This window comes from Macaca nemestrina, chromosome 5 (assembly GCF_043159975.1).
Source record: "Macaca nemestrina isolate mMacNem1 chromosome 5, mMacNem.hap1, whole genome shotgun sequence".
NCBI lineage: Eukaryota > Metazoa > Chordata > Mammalia > Primates > Cercopithecidae > Macaca > Macaca nemestrina.
In genome coordinates this window covers 20689420-20712755 of record NC_092129.1, presented here as the reverse complement: position 1 = coordinate 20712755, position 23336 = coordinate 20689420, and the positions used below count along the sequence as shown (strand labels likewise).

Below are 23336 nucleotides of genomic sequence, written 5' to 3'. Positions count from 1 at the left end.
TCTGTGTTAATTATTTAATTCATCAAATATTTATTATTTACATGATGGACATTGTACAAGACACTAAAAGTTCAGAGAAGGGAATTCTATTCTCCTTGGAAAACAAATACGGAACCAAGAAGGGCTCAACAACAAACCAAGTAGAAGTTTCTGCCAGAATTTAGGGGTACACAGAGGCCTTTCATCTATTATGACAGAGAAGGTGATGCATGAACCCAACCTGAAAAATGCAAGGAAGTCATCAGGGGAGAAGGTGGAGGAGGATGCAGAGGTACAGCAGGGAAGAGGACCTCAGGAACTGCTGGTCATTTGCACACTATGTCACAGGACCTGTGTGCAGGAGTGATGAACCGTGATTGGAGAAGTTAGCAGGGCCTTATGTGTCATGCTGTAAAACTAAGGTTTATTCCAAATGTGTTGGAGGTTCTTCCAGAATTTTACATAGAATAATAATATCAGATATTTTTAGCATCAGCAAAACTGAGGATTTATATACTCTCAGGCTCTGGAGTCAGATTGAGAACAGAATGTTACTCATGGTTAGCCACTTGGTGGCTCTGTGACCTGGGACAAATTACCTAGCCTCTGGGTCTCAGTTTCTTCTCCAAAATACTTTTTTTTTTTTTTTTAAATACTACCTTCTTCGTAGGCCTTGTTTTTTATTTGGTGAGAATTAAATGATATATTATTTGTAACATTCTCTTATTTTTACCTGATATTGACAAATTATTACTGTATATTTTATGGAGTACAAAGTAATGCTGTGATACATGTATACAATGTAGAATGATTGAATCAAGCTAATTAACATATCCATGGTCTCAAATGGAATACTTATCATTTATTCCTCCTGTCTAACTGAAACATTGTAGCCCTCAACCAACATCTCCCCATTCCCTTGATTCCCCAGCTTCTGGTAACCATCATTCTGCTCTCTGCTTCTATGTGTTGGATTTTTTTAGCTTCCACATATAAGTCAGAACATGCAGTATTTGCCTCCATGTCTGGTTTATTTCATTAGCACAAAGTCCTTCACATTCATTCATGTTGTCACATATGGACAAGATTTCCTTCTTCTCCTTCATCTTTGAGGCTGAATAGAATTCCAATGTGTATATATACCATATTTTCTTGTCCATTCATCAATTGATGAACACTTAGATTGATTCCATAACTTGACTATTGTGAATAGTGCTGCAATAAACATAGGAGTTCAATATCTCTCAGGCTTCCTGATTTCAAATCTTTTAGATACATACCCTGGAGTAGAATTCCTGGATCTTATTTCTAACATTCTTAGTACAGTGCCTGGCACATAGAAAGCTTACCAAACAGATATTTACTTTTACCAGTAATGACTAGGAATGTCTTATCACCGCAGTCATTGTTACTGTTATAAAAACTGCTCAATAAACTATTATGAACATCACTCATCTTGGTGTACAGGAACAGCCAGAGACGGGAATAAGCTGGAGGAAGTGAGATCAGTTAGGAGGCTTCTGGAATAATTTAGGAAAGAATATTCTGTTTTCTGTCTGGTGCCCAGCTGTCACTCAGAAGGAGCTTAAAAAAAAGTTTGTGGAATAAATGAAAAGGAAGACTGAGCAGAATTCAGTGATTGATTAGCTCAAAGAAACCAGGGAGCAAATAAAAGATGACTGCAAGACTTTGAGATTGGGTGACTGGAGGATTCTGGTACTATCGACACAAGGAAATCCTCTCTCTTTCCACCCCTTGGCTCTGCGTTCTCAGGCCATTGCTCACCTGACATCTTCGGATGGTTGGCCGCTTTTTGAATTTCACTCACTTGCTCAATGACTGTGGTGTGCAGGTCTGCTGCTTTGTCTTTTTCCAGAATGCCTTGTCATAACTATAGCAAAGACATGTCTGAATTTAGAACCCCCACAATTCAAAAATCTAAAACCCCACTTACAAATTGGGTTTCAATACATCTCTCAGGTTGCTTCTAAATCTTTTTTTTTTTTTTTTTTTCATTTTTAGATCGTGTAGATGTCTCAGGAAAGACTTCAGCAATGTGTGCCTCTGTCAGGGGCACTAATAAAATCCTATGCTTTTACATCCATTATTGTATTTGGAACAAAATGTCCTTTATGGTCATTTGATATTATATATTTTCTGTTTTGTATATAATATAAAATTACATATACATTCTATTTTAGGTCTCATCTCATTAAAAAACAAAACAACAACAGCAACAACAAAAACTTGGCTCAGCTTTTGGCTTTTCTACTTCTGTCAACTTGTTATTTGTACTCTGACTCCAAAGACGATTGGAGAAACTTGGGAGCATAACACAAGATTTTATTTTTACCAATTGATCTGTCCAGTGCTATGGACTGATTTTTGCACAAAGTAGTAGCAGGTTGGGCTGATGCCATGGTTCTCTGATTTTCTTTCTTTCTTTATTTTTCTTGAGTTTGATTATTCTGATTACTAAATGCCTTGCAATTTGACAAAGAACAGAAGTTATGAGCTCGTACTAGGAATAGGTTAGCCAGGTTCAAGGATCTCACAACATTTAGAAAGATTGTTTTTAAGGAAGAAATAAAAAAAAAAGTCTTATAGGGAAATCAGTGACATCATAAACAAGTTTGCAATGCTGTCTACTAGTATAAATGACTGCCAGACTCATTGCCCAGCTGTTTTTGTGATCCAGGGCACATATTTGCGAGACAGCTGCCCTGAACTAGGGAAGGTCAAGCAAAACCCACTGCCTGTCTAGAGATGGCTGTCCTGATGTCAGTCTCATTAGTTCCTGAGTTCTTGCCAAGGAAATTAGCAAGAACTAGTATAGATCTGGAGGTCAAAGTTTAGCAGAAAGAGCCCCCACAGCAGTGCGCAAAGAGCGCTCTGCCCTACTCTTTTTTTCTCTACTGGTCACCTAGTTGGTGTGGGGGGTGTGTGTGTGTGTGTGTGTGTGTGTGTGTGTGTGTGTTTCCAAAATAGTACTTGAAGGATAGGAAATTAAATGTCTGTGGGAAAAAGCAACGTTTTGGGTTCTCAGCATTTTAGTCAGCTGCTTTCTTACTTTTCCAGACTGTGACTTTTCTTTGAAGCTATTAAAATCTATTCTTGGTAATGAGAAAAGGGAGTGACTTGATGGTTCTTTTCCAATTGCTCTGTGTCTAACAAGAAATACCTAAATAATTTGCCGTTTTAAATTTCCCCTAGTGGTGGCAAAACAATTCTACTCCTATTTGTGGGGGAAAAAAATCTCTGCCGTGAATGTCAGTGTTGGGAACATAGCGAGACAAAAAGCTACCTGGGCTAGCCTGTTTCTCCAGGATGAAACAAAAGGAATATAGATTTTAGTGGCTGCTTTAACAGTTTGGTAAAGGATCTGGTCTATCTTGGGTGTGGGAGATGGGAGGGGTAAAGAAGTCAGAATCCCATTTAGATCACAGAAAGAAACCAGGAAGTAAGGGGAAATTATTACAGTCTGTTCATAGCTCAGAATGTTAAAGGCAACAACCTCTGCTGGTTGGTTATTCATTAGCAAAAAGGAGAGAGCCGTCCAGATCCAGACTGGTCCAAAGACAGGAGCAGACTTGAAACAGGGGGAGAGCTCCTGGCGAAAGCAAGGTGTGTAGGTTTTGCCAGGGGTTAGTAGCTTCCTCTTGCTAACTTTTTATTGGGACAAAAGGCAAGATGGCACCATTCTGTTCTCAGATATTTGTCTAAATAAAGCCCTTTTAATTTAATTTTATTTTTGTTGTGCGATTCTTAAGCAGATACGAAGAAAAGATACCTTCCTACTGAGCAGCTGCCCAGCTCCTGCTCAGTTTTGCTTGGGGGTAGCAGCTCCGGCCACAGAAAGCAAGCCGGTAAGTCTCTCCAGGTAGGACTTGCTGCAACCAGCTGCTGGACTGATTTGAAATGGGACTTTGCATACTCTCCAAAGTATGGTGAGTTGGTGCTGACTTCAAAGGTGCCTGGTGAAGGAAGAGAAGGTGGATCGCAGAGACTAAGGGGAGAGGGAGAAGCCCTGCTCCTCTTCTCCCCACCAAGGCACGATGAGCAACATCTGTCAGAGGCTCTGGGAGTATCTAGAACCCTATCTCCCCTGCTTGTCGACGGAAGCAGACAAGTCAACGGTGATTGAAAATCCAGGGGCCCATTGCTCTCCCCAGTCACAGAGGCATGGCCGCTACTTTGTGGCTTTGTTTGATTACCAGGCTCGGACTGCTGAGGATCTGAGCTTCCGGGCAGGTGACAAACTTCAAGTTCTGGACACTTCACATGAGGGCTGGTGGTTTGCCAGACACTTGGAGAAAAGGCGAGATGGCTCCAGTCAGCAACTACAGGGCTATATTCCTTCTAACTACGTGGCTGAGGACAGAAGCCTACAGGCAGAGCCGTGAGTAGTACAAACTTCTATTTAATTTCTGAACTGTCTGAGGGCTGGGTAATGAGTTTTCCTTTCTACTTCTCTACAACCCCCTAATGCCCAAAGAGTATGAGGAAAGTATGAGGAAGTACTGGCAAGAAACCACTAATTGAAACACACCTCCCCCGCTGAGTGAGAGTGAAACTGGCGGGTAATTGTTGTTGAGATGACTTCAATTACAGTATGTACACCCACAGGCCCAGGGTGTATTTTCAACATTAAACAAATGATGTGTTTAATACTCTACCTTCTTTTTGGCTGTGAAATAACTCGTGCCTCACTTTAACAACAAAATTGCATTTTGTTTGAAGGTATATTATAGGACTTCCCTTAATGATGCTCTCAAATCTAAACTTCAGATTCTTTTTTTAAAAAAACTTTTGAAACATTCCAGGGTTATATATATCAACTCTAGCCCTAGCTCTCATCCTAATCCCTTTCATTCTGATGGGAATACACAGGGCTAACGTAGAAGATAACACTTAGAAGATACTAATGTTCTCAGTGAAATCATGATATAGACTTTTTAAAAAAAATTCCCAGGTCCTGAGATATGCTACCCAAATGATGATATCTTTTTGTTTTTATTATAATTAGAAACTGGCCAGCTACAGACATTTACTAAGTTTTGATAGGAAAAATGACAACATCTCCTTAGAAGAAGAGATTAAGACTTTATCATGGTATTTGAATGAAATATGAATTATAGTGGAACAAAAGAGGAAAGTTTTTACGTACTTATTCACTCATCCATCTATCCATCCATCCATCCATCCATCCATCCATCCATCCATCCATCCACGCATCCATCCATCCACCTACCACCCCTCTAAGTGCCAGGCATAGACAGTAGTGGACTGAGTCGGGGAGGGTAAAGGAGGTTATTCTAGTGGTGACTGAACACAAAGTGAATAAAGCATAGTCTTGACAATGTATACTTGGGGTCTGGTGGGTTGGGAAGCAAATGGAGACTCTTATTGGTCCTGATCTCATTGCCGCCTGGATCCAGTGAAACCTTAGGCTGGGAATGTCTCTCAGAAGATGGACTCATTTTATAGAATGGTTTCTTAATAGGGAAACCATTGGAGATTCTCTTATGTAAGTGTTTCTTATTTTTATGTGACAATCCCTTACTGGTCCAGGGAATAAAATAATAATAAATAGCCATAGAGCATTGTTGCTACTTTCCAAACTCATGCGTCACATATGAAGAGAGGTTGGATGATTTTTGATTTTTGAGATTCTTTTCAACACCAAGAGCCTATAAATGTTTAGAAGGGTCTTAATTTATGCTTAAATAGAAAGGAATTAAATATACTTTTGATGAATGGAATTGATCTATTATCAAGTGGGAAAATCACCTGTGTGAACATTTGCTTTCTGTTATAATCTACAGGAAATATCTTTATACATTGGATACACTTATGTGCATTTATGTGTTTTCACTACTATATGATTTCTATGTCCTATATGGCATTATGCATATTTTATATTTGGCATAACATGTATAGAATAATAATAATATATTAATGTTTCATGCCTTGAATTCATAATCTGTTAGTTTTAAATATATACAACTCATATAACTACTTAGGACCTCAATTTCCTCATCTGCAACTCTCTGGGGTTGCCAAGACCAATGGATTTCCTGACTATCTGGAAACAGGAGCTCTTATGTTCATATGTAGTGGTTCAGTTACATTCATGCTTGACTGTATTAGAAATGCTGAGGAAAGCAAGTTGACTGAAACAAGTCAAGCAATCTGAAGGTATCATATTCTGGGTAAAAGGCTTAAGAGCAGTGTTCTTATTAATTTAGATTTTCTTTGCCTACAAACACAAAATAAAGCAACTAAATTATTATGGTTATTTTTGATTCTCAGGGCCACTTGTAGCCAATAATATTTTTTCCCTCTGCACATTACCTTGACCTTTCTTCTTGGAATTGGTTCTCAGCAGCATTCCTACTTGTCACTACCATTCTAGATCTCTGTAGTTAGCTTTCCTTGGGATCTTCACATCACTGGAATAAAAACATGATGCCCAAAAGATGCTGATACTCTGCCTCCTGGCTGGAACAGGCTACTTCTTTTCTTTTAAGTGCACACCACGGTCTTCACCTGTGAACCCAGCTTACTTCTGAAGTTTCTTGTCACCGTAAGGCAAAATTGCTTCAATATGCTTAGTGCAAGTAGCTATAGCTTCTAGAATTCCCCTCCATCTCAAATAGAAGCGATTTTTACTGAACAGCCTTCTGTGTGAGCGTGTCCAAGTGGCTCACACAGTACTTTAACACTTGAAATATTATAAATAAACACCTTATTTTAATATTTTTCTTCATTGAATTTTTTCAAAAGTGTATTTTTTTCTCATGAATGTGCAAATTAATGTAATTTTTTAAAATCATGAGCTCAGTAAATAGACTTAAGGAAACATTATTGTTTATATCCACATGTATGGGATGAGTAGGCAATGGGAAACCAATGAAAGCTGTCGTCTAATTCCTAATTAGACCAGTTTAATGCAACGTATGTTAGTATTTGTGTTTCTATGTCTATTCTTGACTTGGATCTGTAAGAAAAAAACTGCAAATACTTCTGGAGTTATTGGTGCCAGGGAAAATTAGTTGAAGGCTTTAGTTTGCAGTTTGTTTATTTGTTTTCTTTATACTTGGAAGTAGAGATGCTGAAAAACAAACTATTGTTTAAAAAGTCTAATTTACTAATTCTTACTCCACTTAGAAATGCTTTTCACTTTTACCGAATATCTTACACTCAGTGATATAGTAAACTGATTCTTGAAGATTTATTTTGTCCTTATGAAGAATCATTGAATTTATCTTATCTTCAACTTGAATTTATTCCTAGCTCATTTTAGAGATGAGTCTTTTCCTTTAACATCTTCGATGTGAAATCCCTCAAAAACCTTATCCTTAAGGTCTTATTAATCAGAACTTTCTTTAATATTTTATTCATGGTGTTTTTAAAGATATAAAGTTCACATAAAAGTAATCATGTGGAAATAACATATAAATATTAGAACCAAAAGTCATGGCTTTAAATTTCATTGCTTTAATTATAAAAAATTCAAGTATTACAAAATATTGATAAAAAGCAAAATGATCAGCAACAATATTACACACAGCATCATTTATCTGCAAAGAGTTTAAAAAGTTTTTTGCCTAAGGAGGATCACCTGAGTCCAGGAGCTCGAGACCAGACTGAGCAACATAGTGAGAACCAGTCTCTACAAAAAATTTAAAAATTAACTAGGCATGATGCCGCAAACCTGTAGTCCCAGCTACTCGAGAGAGTGAGACTGGGGCAGGAAGATTGCTTGAACCTGGGATGTTGAGGCTGCAGCGAGCTATGGTTGTGCCACTGCACTCCAGCCTGGGTGACAGAGCAAGACCCTATCTCGAACCCCCCATGCACCAAAAAACAAAAACAAAAACAAAAAAAACAAAATGAACAGTTGTTTGCTTAATTGTTTAAGTGTACCTTAGGCGTTCTCTAACATCCTTTTGTGTTAAATTGAACTAGGATCAGAGATGAGATCCGTTTAATCTCCCAGAAAGGGGATTGGTAGGAGGGGAATGGGGTGGACATAACCACATAAGCCAGCCACTGATGATTTCTGCTTTGCCAACTTGATCACGCAAACCAAGGGCAGCAGTTGAGATAACTGATTTGACTCCCCTTTGGATGTTAAGTTTAAGTTATGATAACAACAATGAAATGTGCTGCTGAACTTCTGACTCCATACGCTTCTCAAAGACATAAATGAAGGTTCTATTAAGAAAATTAGATCACTAGGATGATCTCTAAAGTTTATTGTTTATTAAGCTCCACATTTTTCTAGGTCATATTCTTATGTATATTCTTACTTCTGAATCAATAATTTTGTCTTAAGTCCATTCTATAGGCCTAGTATTGTGCTAAGTGAATGACTCAGCAAAGTCAAAGGAATTAGTATTTGCTTTGTTTATATATAAAATTTGGCTTTATGTTAAGCAATATTTCCACACTTATATGTGAAACAATAAAGGCCATGAAGTTTATTTCTGTAGGAGGGCTAGAGGAGCCACCCATACTGACCTACAATGGTGTCTTTGTATCTCTTGTTAGCCCTTTAGCAGGGGAAGAAGCAAAGTACTGGATTTTGTAGAAAGTTTTTCTTCTCCTGTTATTACTGTGAAAGGTAGATAATTTCCAATTTCTCATCTATTCATCGTTTCAGTGGCTTCCTTGAAAAAGAAAGCAATAATAAATATTTGTAACTTGTAGTTTTGTTGGTAGTTTATAATTATGGGATAAAAATGCTAGAATGTTCTGAAGTATAAAAGTAATAGGATTTTCCTCCTTGTATTTAGGCCATATTTTCCTACTTGTGTTCCTCTTTAGTGTGTCAGACTAGAGTTCTTTGAAGATTTTATCTAACCTATGATGATTGCCATTGTCGTGCTTGAAGAAAGCAGCATGGTGAAATAAAGTGGTATATTCTTGGAAAGATTCTTATATCACTGTTTTAAAATAGAGTGAGGCTTTGCTCTTTTGTCATTTGAATACTGTGGAATTTAATAATTATTGAATAAAAATTGTACATAGTGTTTCTAATCATTTTCAACTTAAATGTCAGCAGATTTCTTTCTCCGCTGGGATATGAGACCAGCTTTTGAATCTTAACTTAATTATAGATATAGAAACAATGTGATTTAAAAATTAACATTACCCTTAATACATTTAAAAAGTCATCAGAATATTCATAATCCACTCGACATATAGATGTTATCTACTTTGAGAAGTTTGAATCATTAAAAATCACCTGTGTGCAATCAGTTCCACAATTGTTCTTTATCTAGATCATTTATTTTGTTCCCTTTGTGTAAGTTTTCAAGGAAGACTAAATGCCCATGTGTCAAAGTGAAAATAATACCTAGTAACAAATGCCTGAAAATAATTTCTGGCATTTCTGGGTTCTCTCCTCCAAGACAAAGTATACTTACTATAATTTTAGAAACTAAATAAAAAGAGATTTATATATATAAATAATAAGTAAAATACATTATAAATATACTATAAATATCCAACTATGGTTGTCTATCAAGTGTTTTGGATGAATCAAGATAAAAATTTTAGCACAAATCATTTAAGTCAACCAAAAGCATATTTAAATGCCATGAGATTAATTAGCATTACTGTCCCCAGCCTTTGAGTTATTTCTCATCATATGTTATTTATGATGATGTAAAATAAGACTATGACAAATATGTTTTTAAAATAATTTATCAAAAAATTTCATCTCAGGTATAATATTACATGACTTTTCATGTTAATATAATTGTACTGTTTATGTTAATATAACTCTAACTCAATTTGTTATATAATAATTTTTGCATAAATTGCCACTATTTTTAAGAAAAATAATAATTAACTACTAAGTTAGAATATATTTTATAAAAATAATAGCAAAATCATAGATGTGAAGAAAGGAGCAACCAATTCAACTATGTTAAAATCCCAGTTGAAGTTTAATTGATAGCTGTGTAAAGTAATTAATAGCAGTAAAACTTGATTACGTGCATCTCAAAGTACCTTTGAGAACCAATGAAGTGACATAGTATGGCATCATTAAAATGAGTTAGGAGTCTTTGCTAGGAAAAGTAGCAACATTGATAATACTTTAAAAGTTCCAATTGCAATATGTCATTCAGAATCACTCTCTCTTTAGTAAAAGTATTGATTAGTTTTGCTTCTCAGGTTTTCTACAAATTACTAACAATGGAAAAAATTTCATGTGAGTGAAATAAATCATTAACTACTGAGCTCCAGTCTTCAAGATTAGAACCCAAGTTTTAACTTGATCAGATTTATTCTTTGAAAAGAAAATGTTCTATTGGATTCAAATGGTTTACTCTTTTTTCAAATGAATTAATTTAAATCCATGGTTTGTCTCTGCAGGTACATCCTAGTGTTGCTTTTTGATGAATAGAAGTCAAGAATCTCACCAAACTGACACTGTCAAAGTAGACAGAACCTTCTATACAGTAAAGTAGGACTAAATTCTGTTAGCAGCTACCATATATGCTGTGTACTTTCATTGCTCTTGTTAATGTAGCTCTTGAGGCTATCAAAAGAGGAAAAACAAACAAAACTTTGCCTCAATTAATTCTTGTTGCAGCTCAGAAAATTCCCTTCAGATTTTTTAATGATCAATACAACCGTGAGAATCTATATGGACAATATAAATCAGAGAAGTCTTTGGGTTCTTCTGCTGAATGTTTCAACTAGGTCCAAACATTAGTGGTATAGAGTTTTACTGAAATATAATGCTGGTTACCCTTTTTGACCTAGCCTATGTTATGCCTAAGAACATAAAATATAGGCTCAGATGATCTAGATTTGAATTTGACTCTCTAATGTCTTAGCTGTGTGAGTCTGAGCAAATTACTTGACCCCTCTGCCTCAGTTTCTCATCTGTTAAATAGGAACCACAGTGACACCTATCTTATAGGATCGTTACGTGACATAAATAAGACTGTGCAGAAAGGGTGCACTGTAGAGAACCTGACACATAGTAAGGTTTAATAAATATTATGTTTCATTTAGTTGGCAGCTCCTCTTTTACTTCTGTCTAAATGGATCATACTTTACACCTCCATTCTAGTCTGAGCTCACAATATTCTTTCTCTATAACAGATGTCCTGCGCATTGAGTGTCTTTCAGTCTTTGACAGTTCTGCACCCTCCCTCACCTGCAGCCTTGGTCTTCAGATGGGCTGTTCTCTCTGCCTGTAACCCTCTCTTTCCTCTTTTTTTTCCTGACCAGCTTAACTTATCCTTCAAGTCTCACCCTATTTGTTCCTCCCTCCCCACGCCTTTCCTGACATGCTAGACTACATTAGGTGTTCCTGCCTAGAGTTGTTAGCACCCTTTGTCATTACTGCTAATTTATTTTCTGCAGTGCTACAAACTATGGATGTGGGTAGTGGAAAGGTGAGCAATTGCTCCTCCCAGAGCTTAGTGTGATGCCTAAGAATAATAAGCACTGATTGGATAGATGAATAACTAAATGAATGATTGCTTATCTACAAATCTCAGGTCTTTTAAAGAGCAGCCCACAGAGCCACCTCTTCTTTAACTGTTCTCTCTGAATTGCATTTTTACCTACCAGAAAATTCTACATTAAAGGCATAAGATGTTTTTTATTCATTTCTCAATGAAATTGCTCACGCCTTAATTTTTGGTTAGACTCACAGTCATAAAAGCATAATTCCCAGGTTCTCAGAAACTAGTTGCTCTAATCCACCCCAGGGAGAAAATACTTAAGGGTCATAGACCAATTCAAATATTCTTTGTAATGTAGACTGAATATCAAGTCAGGAACAGACTGTAAATCTCATTGAAATGGCATCTAAAAATCACATATACACATATTAAACCATAGTATGGTTATATTTAAAGTAGAGGATTTACTGGCCAGAGCTTTTAAATGGACAGCAAATCTAAATCCAATTTACAAAATTAATGTTGTGGGGCCAGACTTGTAATTTCAGTTTTTATGCTCAATATACATAATTTTAATTATTATGTATATGAAATATTTTTCAGCTTACATAAGTTGAAAGCCTGACTCTTTACTGAATATTAATAGTTTTTACTGTATATTCTAACATTACCAAAAAATAATTTTATCTTTTTTTTTTACTAGTTTTCTCACTAATTAACTACTAATTTCTCTGCAGCATTCTCTGACTCCCATTTTAAATATGGGTTCTTAGCTCTTCTTAGCATTGAAAGGATTGAGCCAGTTTCCCTAGGGAAGGTAGTTATACAGATTAATAGCAGTTTTAATGATATTGCAGGGTTCCTTACAGCTATTTTCCTAAAGACTACAACTTTAGTATTAGTTTATATGGCTGTTCCCTTGAAGATTAATGTAAGAGAAGAAATTTGCTAAAATGCATAGATGCAAATGTAGATCATATACTCTGGATCACCTACTTTTCTGCTTATTTGGCTAAATTCAGATACTGTCATAGACTGTCCCTTGTGTAATAAATATCTTTCTATCATGATGCCATTTTTTTCTAGAAAGTTTTTTAGTTGAATATTGTTCTGTTTAGCAGTTGAGTTGATTGCATGTCAGATTCTTTAATTTTTTAATGTCTTTTTAATATTCAGATGGCACGTTTTATAGTGCCTTTAAATTCAGACTAAATTCTCAATCAAATACTTTTTTCATGATTTCTGTGCCTTTTTATGGGTAAAATAAAAATGCAATTCAATAAATTAATAGGAACTTTTGAACTTTATACTAGGTATCTTACTTGAAAGACATTTAGAATACTATTTCACAGTAAATATTCCTGTTAACATAAATGTTGCATACCACATTGGCAGCATGATTTGGATGATTCAGAAGAATCTCACTTTAAGGTTCCTCTAAAAGGCCAGTATTGTTGATAGATATAAGGTAACTGTAATGCTAGTTTGATCTCACATATCTCTTTTTACCATTTCTGAATAATAATTAATTCTGACATACCAAGACACCACCCTGCAACTTCCAGCATTGTGCTGCCTGCAAAGTCACTGCTAGAGCATAATTTCTGGATACTCCCAGTTGCACATCTGAGAAGCAGGATTCAGGACACTTTCTCCAGTGTCTTTTTACCATTTCTGGTCATTGAAGAAAATAGTTTCTATGAGATTCAGTTATCCATTCAACAAACTTTTTGTATTTACTCTATTAAAGATACTGTTTTTGTATAGTGGGAGACATGAAAATTAATAAGACAGTGCTATTCTCCAGAGAATTTTACAGTTTCAGCAGGTAAGATTAGCAAGCCAAGAATGTTGTGACAATGCCCTTTGTCAAAAGTGCATCAGGAACACATCTGTAGTGTTTTATTATTCATTGCAGGGAAGGAGAACACACACATGGAGAAGAGTAGAGCGCCTCAGTAAGAGGGTGTTAGATAGGACCCACTATTAGATCTGGGGATGTGACTTTGGGGAGATTTTAGGAAGCAGGCATTGCTTTGTTTTGGATACTGTTAAGAAATGGGAATAACTGTATAATTAGGTATTTAATAAATCTTATTGAGAAAGATGGAAGACTTTGGGAATAAAGCTAGAATTGGTCAAGAGACATCAGTCACTCAGGTTAGCCAAGATAAGTAGATGTTTGGTCATTTTTTAGGATGGACAATATCCATGTTTTTGTGGGTGTTGAGACTTGATTATGGAGTGATCTGGTCTTGTTTTTGTCTCAATCCATCATAGTCACAGCATGGCCTTGTCTGAAGTTGATGTTTTGTGAGATTGTTTACATTCAACAGAAGACAGCAAGGTCCAGCCGTAAGTGCCAGTCTAGGTCCAGGATGTCAAGAGCTAATTTTCATTTCCTCAGTTAGCATAGACAGATGCTGATAAATGCCATGAGTATCACAAACTGTCTACCATGTAGTATGCACGTAAAAAACAATGTTCAACTCATGAATGAAGACACAAATAGTTGGAAGAATGAGTGCAGAAATAGAAGAGATCAGTCCTGATTTGGGGGAAATCATACCTTCCTTTCAGGGTTCAGCTCATATGACCCTTTTCCTAAAAGTTTTCTAAGCTTCATGGAAAGAATTCATAATTTGTTTTGTTTTCCCATGATTTTGTATTTATTGTTAGTAGAGCAATTGTCACTGACAACTGACATTTACTAAGAGCTTACCATTATGTGACCTACTATACAAATAACTTCACTTGCATTGTCTTATATCATAATCCTATGAGACAGATGCTTTTATTACCCCCATTTGCAGATGAGGAGACAGAAGCTGAAAGAGTTTAAGTAAACTGCTTAAGTCCACACAACTAGTAAATGATGGAAGTGAGATTTATCTGCATGCTCTCAGAGCCTGTACTTTTATCATATAACAGCTAGCTATAAAAATTCTGTCTTATGAGGCTGAAAAGTCTTTGATTGCCTGGGAAACAATGCAAGACTGTTTCTGCCCCAGAGAATTTATAATCTCAGAAAGTGAGACTATCTATTTTCTCCCGAGATTGTAAATTTCCTGAAGCAGAAAGACCGTCTTATTTAGTTTTACTCAATGCTTACCGAACTGAATTTCTAAAAGTTTAGAGAGATGAACAATTCAATACAACTCCTTGAATAATATACAGGAGGGAAAGTAAAAGTGTATTCAGGGAATGGCAAGTTGTAGAGTTTAGTTGAAGCATTCATGGAGAAGAGCAATGGGAAGCAAATCTGGAAAAATAGCCAGGAACTAGTTTTGGAAAAGAGCATGTATGATAGTTTAAAGAGTGGGTTTTATCTAATGCGAAATAGAAATAGATAGAAAGCAGGGCTTTGAAAAGACTATGAGGAGGTACGAATGGATTAGAGAAGAGATGAGCTAGTCATAGAAGTATTGAGAAATTATTTCAAAGGTGCATGGCATGAGATTATAAGGGCTTAATTTTTTTGTGGTACTGTTAAAAAAAAAAAAAAAAGAAGTGTAGGGATGTTACCAATCCCAAGAATGAAGAATCAAGAAGACTTAAGGGGAAGAAAATGATATTTTTGAAAACATTCAATGTGCTAAGCATACAAAACTAATTTAATCCTTCTAATAGCTCTGCAAGGCATATTCTCTTATCACTGTTTTTAGGGTAGGGAAATTAAAGCTAAAATTTAAATAAATTAATGTATTCTTATTTGGTAAATAGTAGAAGTAAAACTACAAATTAGATGTAGAAGAGGAGAGGAAAAAGAGACTGACATAAAAAATATGTACATTGGGGGCTCAGCACAGTGGCTCACGCCTGTGATCCCAGTACTTTTGGAGGCTGAGGTGGGAAGATCACTTGAACCCAGGAGTTTGAGACCAGCCTGAGCAACATGGCGAGACCTCATCGCTACAAAAAATACAAAAATTACCTGGGCCTGGTGGCGCTCACCTGTAATCCCAGCTACTCAGGAGGCTGAGGTGGGAGGATCGCTTGAGCTGGGAGGTCAAGGCTACCGTGAGCTGGCATCACACCACTGCACTACAGCCTAGGTGAAAGATCAAGACCCTGTCTCAAAACAACAAAAAATGTAACTTGGGACCAGGTGAAACATTAAGATAAAGACATGTTTCATATGGTAATTTTTATTGAAGCAGACAAGGAGGGAATGACTGAAACAGAGAGGAAGATAATACATTCAATTTTAGTTCATGTAGAATTTGAAGCCCTAGTAGAACATCTCAGTGAAAATGTCCAAAGGAAATTTAGAGACACAAAAGGCAAGGCAAAGAGCCAACTCTATTCTGTAAAAATTGATTTTGAAGTCATTCACACCAAGGTGTTGTAGATGTCACAGTAATATAAGAACTGCAGAATATTTTAGACTTCACAAGGATTCTAAGAACCAAACAGTGAGAGTCTAACAGGAACAATGAGGCAAAGATCAAATCTTTAGATTTAAATAGCTATAGTTTAGGTGAATAAGTGGTGTGTAAGTTGTAGTAATTATCCCATCTTTTTGTGCTTCCTTGCATCTGCATTCTTGGGGTAGTCTCCTCTCACATTTATTCTTGGCTTTGCCAAATCACTTGCTTTGGCCAATGGGACAGTTGCAAATGTGACAGAATTGGAGACTTAAAAAGCACTTGCACATTGGAGTTTTCTTTCTTAGTTCTCTTGGAGTCCTACAACTGCCATAAAAATCTGAAGCTAACCTCCAGGAGGATTTGAGACTATGTGAAGAGATGTCCTACTGGCCCAGCTGACTCACCAGCTGACTGAGCAAGCCCAGATAAGATCAGTAGATACTATCCCGAAGTGGTAACCTTTAGACTCATGAGCTGATTAAATAGTTGTGATGGAGCAAAGCCTAACTAATACAGGGAAGAAAAAGGGCCACTGAAGAAAACAATGATGAAAAATTCATCAAAGTGGAAACAAATCAAAGCATCTTTTTCAAAGCAAGGAGATAGAATGTCAATAAAGAGTTTTTGAGTTAAATGCTAAAGAAAGGTCAAGGTACTGAGGAGGAGGGAAAGACCATTAGGTTTGCTGGATAATTATTTGATAACACTGAAAGCAGTTTCATAAAGTAATGATGGGTGATAGCCTGTAGAAAAGAGAGTTATAAAGGGCAACTGCCTGCTCTGTCTGGAACTCTTCAGTGGCACGTTTAGGCTGGGTTGAACCATGGGAAAATAATTGTATGGGAGGGCTTCACATGTGGAACTTAGGTCTATCCTGATAATCAAAGCTGAGAGAAAACAAAAGCAAAAGAGTCAGTGGCTCCCAGCACTTTGGGAGGCTGAGGTGGGTGAATCACTGGAGGTCAGGAGTTCGAGACCAGCCTGGCCAACATGGTGAAACCCCATCTCTGCTAAAAATTCACTACAAAATTAGCCAGGCATGGTCCACATGCTTGTAATCCCAGCTACTTGGAGACTGAGGCAGGATAATCACTTGAATCTGGAAGATGGAGATTGAGTCACTGCACTCCAGCCTGGGCAACAGAGTGAGACTCCATATCAATAAAAAAAAGAAAAAAAAAAGGAGGCAGTGGAAAACAGCTGCCTCCATCTCTGTGTAGAGTCTGCAGGTTCCTAAAAAAAACTACACATGTCTGGTTGTGATTTATCAAAGGCTTGACCCTTTCTAGGGCATCAGATTTGGTAGGTATTCAGTATCCCCTGGTGGGTTGGATATTTGGAGGTTGGAGTAGAGTGAGGCTCCTTTGAAGGTTCATCTTTAGCTCCATGGATTTGGCCTTCCCAAATGTATTAGAAAAATCCATCAGTTTTTCTCATGGGTGACCTCTCACATTTTGAGATCATGTTGTGGGAAGAATGAGTTCAGTCCTAGGTCTTAAAGTAGAGGTAGCAAATGTGTATATATATAAAATTCATGAAGAAGTTTGTTAAGGAAATTTCACAATACAGATATAGGACAGTAGATTATGGGGGCATCAGACCACAACTTGGAAATACTCAGTCGGGGTACTTGAATATTTAATTATAAACCTTGTATCTACATTTTTAATATCTTTCCCTCCCTCTGGTATACTAGTACTATGATTTAATAAAATAAAAAAAATGCACTCAGATATATCTATTCAAGGAATTTTTTTTTTTAAAAATTATTATACGTTAAGTTCTGGGATACATGTACAGAACGTGCAGGTTTGTTTCATAGGTATACACGTGCCATGGTTGTTTGCCGCACCCAACAACCTATCACCTACATTAGGTATTTCTCCTAATGCTATCCCTCCCCTAGACCCCCAGCCCCCTACAGGCACTGGTGTGTGATGTTCCCCTCCCTGTGTCCATGTGTTCTCATTGTTCAGTTCCCACTTATGAGTGAGAACATGCAATGTTTAGTTTTCTGTTCCTGTGTTAGTTTGCTGAAAATGATGGTTTCCAGCTTCATCCATGTCCCTGTAAAGGACATGAAGTCATCCTTTTTTATGGCTGCATAGTATTCCATGGTGTATACGTGCTACATTTTCTTTATTCAGTCTATCACCAATGGGCATTTGGGTTGGTTCCAAGTCTTTGCTATTGTGAACAGTGCTGCAATAAACATTTTGTGTGCATGTGTCTTTATAGTAGAATGATTTATAATCCTTTGGGGATATACCCAGTAATGGGATTGCTGAGTCAAATGGTATTTCTGGATCTAGATCCTTGAGGAATCACCACATTGTCTTACACAATGGTTGAACTAATTTGCACTCCCACCAACAGTGTAAAGCATTCCTAGTTCTCCATATCCTCTCCAGCATCTGTTATTTCCTGACTTTTTAATGATCGCCATTCTAACTGTCATGAGATGGTATCTCATTGTGGTTTTGATTTGCATTTCTCTAATGACCAGTGATGATGAGCTCTTTTTCATATGTTTGTTGGTCACATAAATGTCTTCTTTTGAGAAGTGCTTTTGGTGTTTTAGTCATGAAGTCTTTGCCCATGCCTATGTCCTCAATGGTATTGCCTAAGTTTTCTTCTAGGGTTTTCATGGTTTTGGGTCTTATGTTTAAGTCTTTAATGCATCTCAAGTTAATTTTTGTATAAGGTGTAAGGAAGGGGTTCAGTTTCAGTTTTCTGCATATGGCTAGCCAGTTTTCCCAGCACCATTTATTTGATAGGGAATCCTTTCCCCATTGCTTGTTTTTGTCAGGTTTGTCAAAGATCAGACAGTTGTAGATGTGTGGCATTATTTTTGAGGCCTCTGTTCTGTTCCATTGGTCTATATATCTGTTTTGGTAGCAGTACCATGCTGTTTTGGTTACAGTTGCCTTGTAGTATAGTTTGAAGTCAGGTGGCATGATGCTTCCAGCTTTGTCCTTTTTGCTTAGGATTGTCTTGGCTATACGGGCTCTGTTTTGGTTCCATATGAAATTTAAAGTTTTCTCTAATTCTGAGAAGAAAGTAAATGGTAGCTTGATGGGGATAGCATTGAATCTTTAAATTACTTTGGACAGTATGGCCATTTTCATGGTATTTATTCTTTCTATCCATGAGCATGGAATGTTTTTCCAGTTGTTTGTGTCCTCTCTTATTTCCTTGAGTAGTGGTTTGTAGTTTTCTTGAAGAGGTCCTTCACATCTCTTGTAAGTTGTATTCCTAGGTATTTTGTAGCAATTGTGAATGGGAGTTCACTCATGATTTGGCTCTCTGTTTGTCTGTTATTGGTGTATAGGAATGCTTGTGAATTTTGCACATTGATTTTGTATTGAGACTTTGCTGAAGTTGCTTATCAGCTTACGGAAAATTTTGGCTGAGACAACGGGGTTTTCTAAATACACAATCATGTCATCTGCAAACAGGGACAATTTGACTTCCTCTCTTCCTGTTTGAATACTCTTTATTTCTTTTTCTTGCCTGACTGCTTTGGCTAGAACTTTCAATACCATGTTGAACAGGATTGGTGGGAGAGGCCATCCTTGTCTTGTGCCAGTTTTCAAAGGGTATGCTTCCAGCTTTTGCCCATTCAGTATGAGATTGACTGTGGGTTTGTCATAATTTACTCTTATTATTTTGAGATACATTCCATCAATACCTAGTTTATTGAGATGTTTTAGCATGAAGGGGTGTTGAATTTTATTGAAGGCCTTTTCTGCATATATTGAGATAATCATGTGGTTTTTGTCATTGGTTCTGTTTATGTGATGGATTATGTTTATTGATTTGCGTATGTTGAGCCAGACTTGCATCTCAGGGATGAAACCAACTTGATTGTGGTGGATAAGCTTTTTATATGTTGCTGGATTCAGTTTGCCAGTATTTTATTGAGGATTTTCACATCAATGTTAATCAGGGATATTGGCCTGAAATTTTCTTTTTTTAATTGTGTCTCTGCCAGGTTTTGGTCTCAGGATGATGCTGGCCTCATAAAATGAGTTAGGGGGGAGTGCCTCTTTTTCTATTGTTTGGAATAGTTTCAGAAGGAATGGTACCAGCTTCTCTTTGTACCTCTGGTAGGATTCAGCTGTGAATCCGTCTGGTCCTGGGGTTTTTTTTTTGGTTGGAAGGCTATTAATTACTGCCTCAATTTTGGAACTTGTTGTTGGCCTGTTCAGGGATTCAACTTCTTTCTGAGTTAGACTTGGGAGGGTGTATGTTTCCAGGAATTTATCCATTTCTTCTAGATTTTCTAGTTTATTTATGTAGAGGTGTTTATAGTGTTCTCTGATGGCATTTTGTATTTCTGTGGGATCAGTGGTGATATTCCCTTTTTCATTTTTTGTGTCTATTTGATTCTTCTCTCTTTTCTTCTTTATTAGTCTGTCTAGTGGTCTATTTATTTTGTTAATCTTTTCAATAAACCAGTTCCTGGATTCATTGAATTTTTTTGAAGGGTTTTTCATGTCTCTATCTCCTTCAATTCTGCTCTGATCTCAGTTATTTCTTGTCTTCTGCTAGCTTTTGAATTTGTTTGCTCTTGCTTCTCTAGTACTTTTAATTGTGATGTTAGGGTGTCTATTTTAGATCTTTCCTGCTTTCTCCTGTGGGCAGTCAGTGCTATAAATTTCCCTCTAAACACTGCTTTAGCTGTGTCCCAGAGATTCTGGTATGTTGTGTCTTTGTTCTCATTGGTTTCAAAGAACTTATTTATTTCTGCCTTAATTTCATTATTTGCCCAGTAGTCATTCAGGAGCAGGTTGTTCAGTTTCCATGTAGTTGTGTGGTTTTGAGTACGTTTCTTAATCCTGAGTTCTAATTTGATTGCACTGTGGTCTGAGAGACTGTTTGTTATGATTTCTGTTCTTTTGCATTTGTTAAGGAGTGCTTTACTTCCAATTATGTGATCACTTTTAGAATAAGTGCAATGTGGTGCTGAGAAGAATGTATATTCTGTTGATTTTGGGTGGAGAGTTATGTAGATGTTTATTAGGTCCGCTTGGTCAAGAGATGAGTTCAAGTCCTGAATATCCTTGTTAATTTTCTGTCTCATTTTTGTCTGTCTGATATTAACAGTGGATATTAAAATCTCCCACTATTATTGTGTGAGAGTCTATGTCTCTTTGTAGGCCTCTAAGAACTTGCTTTATGAATCTGGGTACACTTATATTGGGTGCATATATATTTAGGATTGTTAGCTCTTCTTGTTGCATTGATCCCTTTACCATTATGTAATGCTCTTCTTTGTCTTTTTTGATTTTTATTGGTTTAAAGTCTGTTTTATCAGAGACTAGGATTGCAACCCTCCTTTTTTTTTTTTTTTTGCTTACCATTTGCTTGGTAAATATTCCTCCATCCCTTTATTTTGAGCCTATGTGTGTCTTTGCACATGAGATGGGTCTCCTGAATACAGCATATCAATGAGTCTTTAATCTTTATCCAATTTGCCAGTCTATGTCTTTTAGTTGCAGCATTTAGCCCATTTACATTTAAGGTTAATATTGTGTGAATTTGATCCTGTCATTATGATGCTAGCTGGTTATTTTGCCCGTTAGTTGATGTAGTTTCTTCACAGTGTCAATGGTCTTTACCATTTGTTATGGTTTTGCAGTGTCTGAAAGCAGTTTTTCCTTTCCATATTTAGTGCTTCCTTCAGGAGTTCTTGTAAGGCAGGCCGGGTGGTGACAAAATCTTTCAGCATTTGCTTGTCTGTAGAGGATTTTATTTCTCCTTTGCTTATGAAGCTTAGTTTGGCTGGATTTAAAATTTTGAGTTGAAAATTATTTTCTTTAGGAATGTTGAATATTGGCCCCCACTCTCTTCTGGCTTGTGGGATTTTTGCAGAGAGATCTGCTGTTAGTCTAATGGGCTTCCCTTTGCTGGCAGGCAGGAATGTATAAGTCTGCTGAAGCTGCGCCCATAGCCGCCCCTTCCCCCAGGTGCTCTTTTCCAGGGAGATGGGAGTTTTAGCTATAAGCCTCTCATTGGGGCTGCTGCCTTTCTTTCAGAGATGCCCTGCCCAGAGAGGAGGAAGCTACAGAGGCAGTCTGGCTATAGCAACTTTGCAGAGCTGTGGTGGTCTCTGCCCAGTTCGAACTTCCTGGTGGCTTTGTTTACACTGTGAGGGGAAAACTGCCTACTTAAGCCTCAGTAATGGTGGATGCCCCTTCCCTGCCCAAGCTCTAGTGTCCCAGGTCGACTTCAGACTGCTGTGCTGGCAGCAAGAATTTCAGGTCAGTGAATCTTAGCTTGCTGGGCTCCGTGGGGGTACAATCTGCTGAGCTAGACCACTGGGATCCCTGGCTTTCAGCCCCCTTTCCAGGGGAGTGAACAGTTCTGTCTTGTTAGTGATCCAGGTGCCACTGGGGTATGAAAAACACTCCTGCAGCTAGCTCAGTGTCTGCCCAAACGGTCACCCACTTTTGTGCTTGAAACCCAGGACCCTGGTGGCATAGGTACCCGAGGGAATCTCCTGGTCTGTGGGTTGTGAAGACTGTAGGAAAAGAGTAGTATCTGGGCTAGAGCGCACTATTCCTCATGGCACAGTCCCTTACGGCTTCCCTCGGCTAGGGGAGGGGGTTCACTGACCCTTTGTGCTTCCCAGCTGAGGTGATGCCTCATGCTTCTGTTTGCCATCTGTGGGCTGCACCCACTGTCTAACCAGTCCCAATGAGATGAGCCAGGTACCTCAGCTGGAAATGCAGAAATCACTCACCTTATGTGTTGATCTTGCTGGGAGCTGCAGACCGGAGCTGTTCCTATTTGGCCATCTTACGCAAGACTTGATCCAAGATGTTTCAAGGAATCTTTTATACATAAGAACAACACATGATCCTCTTTGCACTTTCCTAGAAGACAGATAGGGAATGAATTAGGAAGCCCTGGTTTTCTTTTCTGGTATACAGTGGTTATAGAGTATTCCTCTGTTTAGCTTTAGGCTGTTATAATCCAGAGAATACAGTTATATTTCAGATAAAAACAATAAAAAAAGCAACTCAATACCTTGCATTTGTGTTATGCAATAGTTCACAGCAAAACCAACAGGTACTTGTTTTGATGCTGAATCACTTTGAACTCTGTGCTATCTCTTATCAAAGTCTAACAGGGAAGTGGTAGTTTAGGAAAATGGAAAGTCATGCTATTGATTTCATAGGTCCTGGGAAAATGATAGAAAACATTGTTACATAATAATAAGTGAAGACCAAAGAATCCCCATAGATAATTTTTCACTTTTGAAAATTTTGGTGTTTAAAGAAATTTCTACCATCTTTTAAAGCATGAATCTCCATTATCCAAAATTTTTAGTGTTATCAAATATTCTAGTTTATCAATTTTAACTTAACTTTAATTTTAACTTAAAAATGTATTTTATAAATACAAAATAATATATGTAACTTTCAGGTAGGTTCTAAAGCATAATAATTAATGAACATCCATTTGACCAGCTAGCCCAAGACTTAGACTATTACTAGTAGTGAGCCTATGAGTTCTTCCCCTGTTTCCCCTGTCGGAGTAAAAC

At 37.2% G+C, this 23336-nt stretch overlaps 1 protein-coding gene across 4 annotated transcripts in view; it reads left to right on the top strand.

Moving 5' to 3' along the window:
• LOC105465460 (fyn related Src family tyrosine kinase) overlaps nt 1-23336 on the top strand; it is a 153932-nt gene that overhangs the window by 36289 nt on the left and 94307 nt on the right. For 3 of the 4 annotated variants that reach the window (XM_071096344.1, XM_071096345.1, XM_011713898.2), the window contains one exon: nt 3753-4378. In XM_071096344.1, coding sequence (XP_070952445.1) covers nt 4035-4378 — 344 coding nt within the window. In that variant the 5' untranslated portion in view covers nt 3753-4034. Of the gene's footprint in view, nt 1-3404; nt 3604-3752; nt 4379-23336 lie in introns of those variants that run through there. The other variant, XM_011713901.3, reaches the window with a different exon arrangement.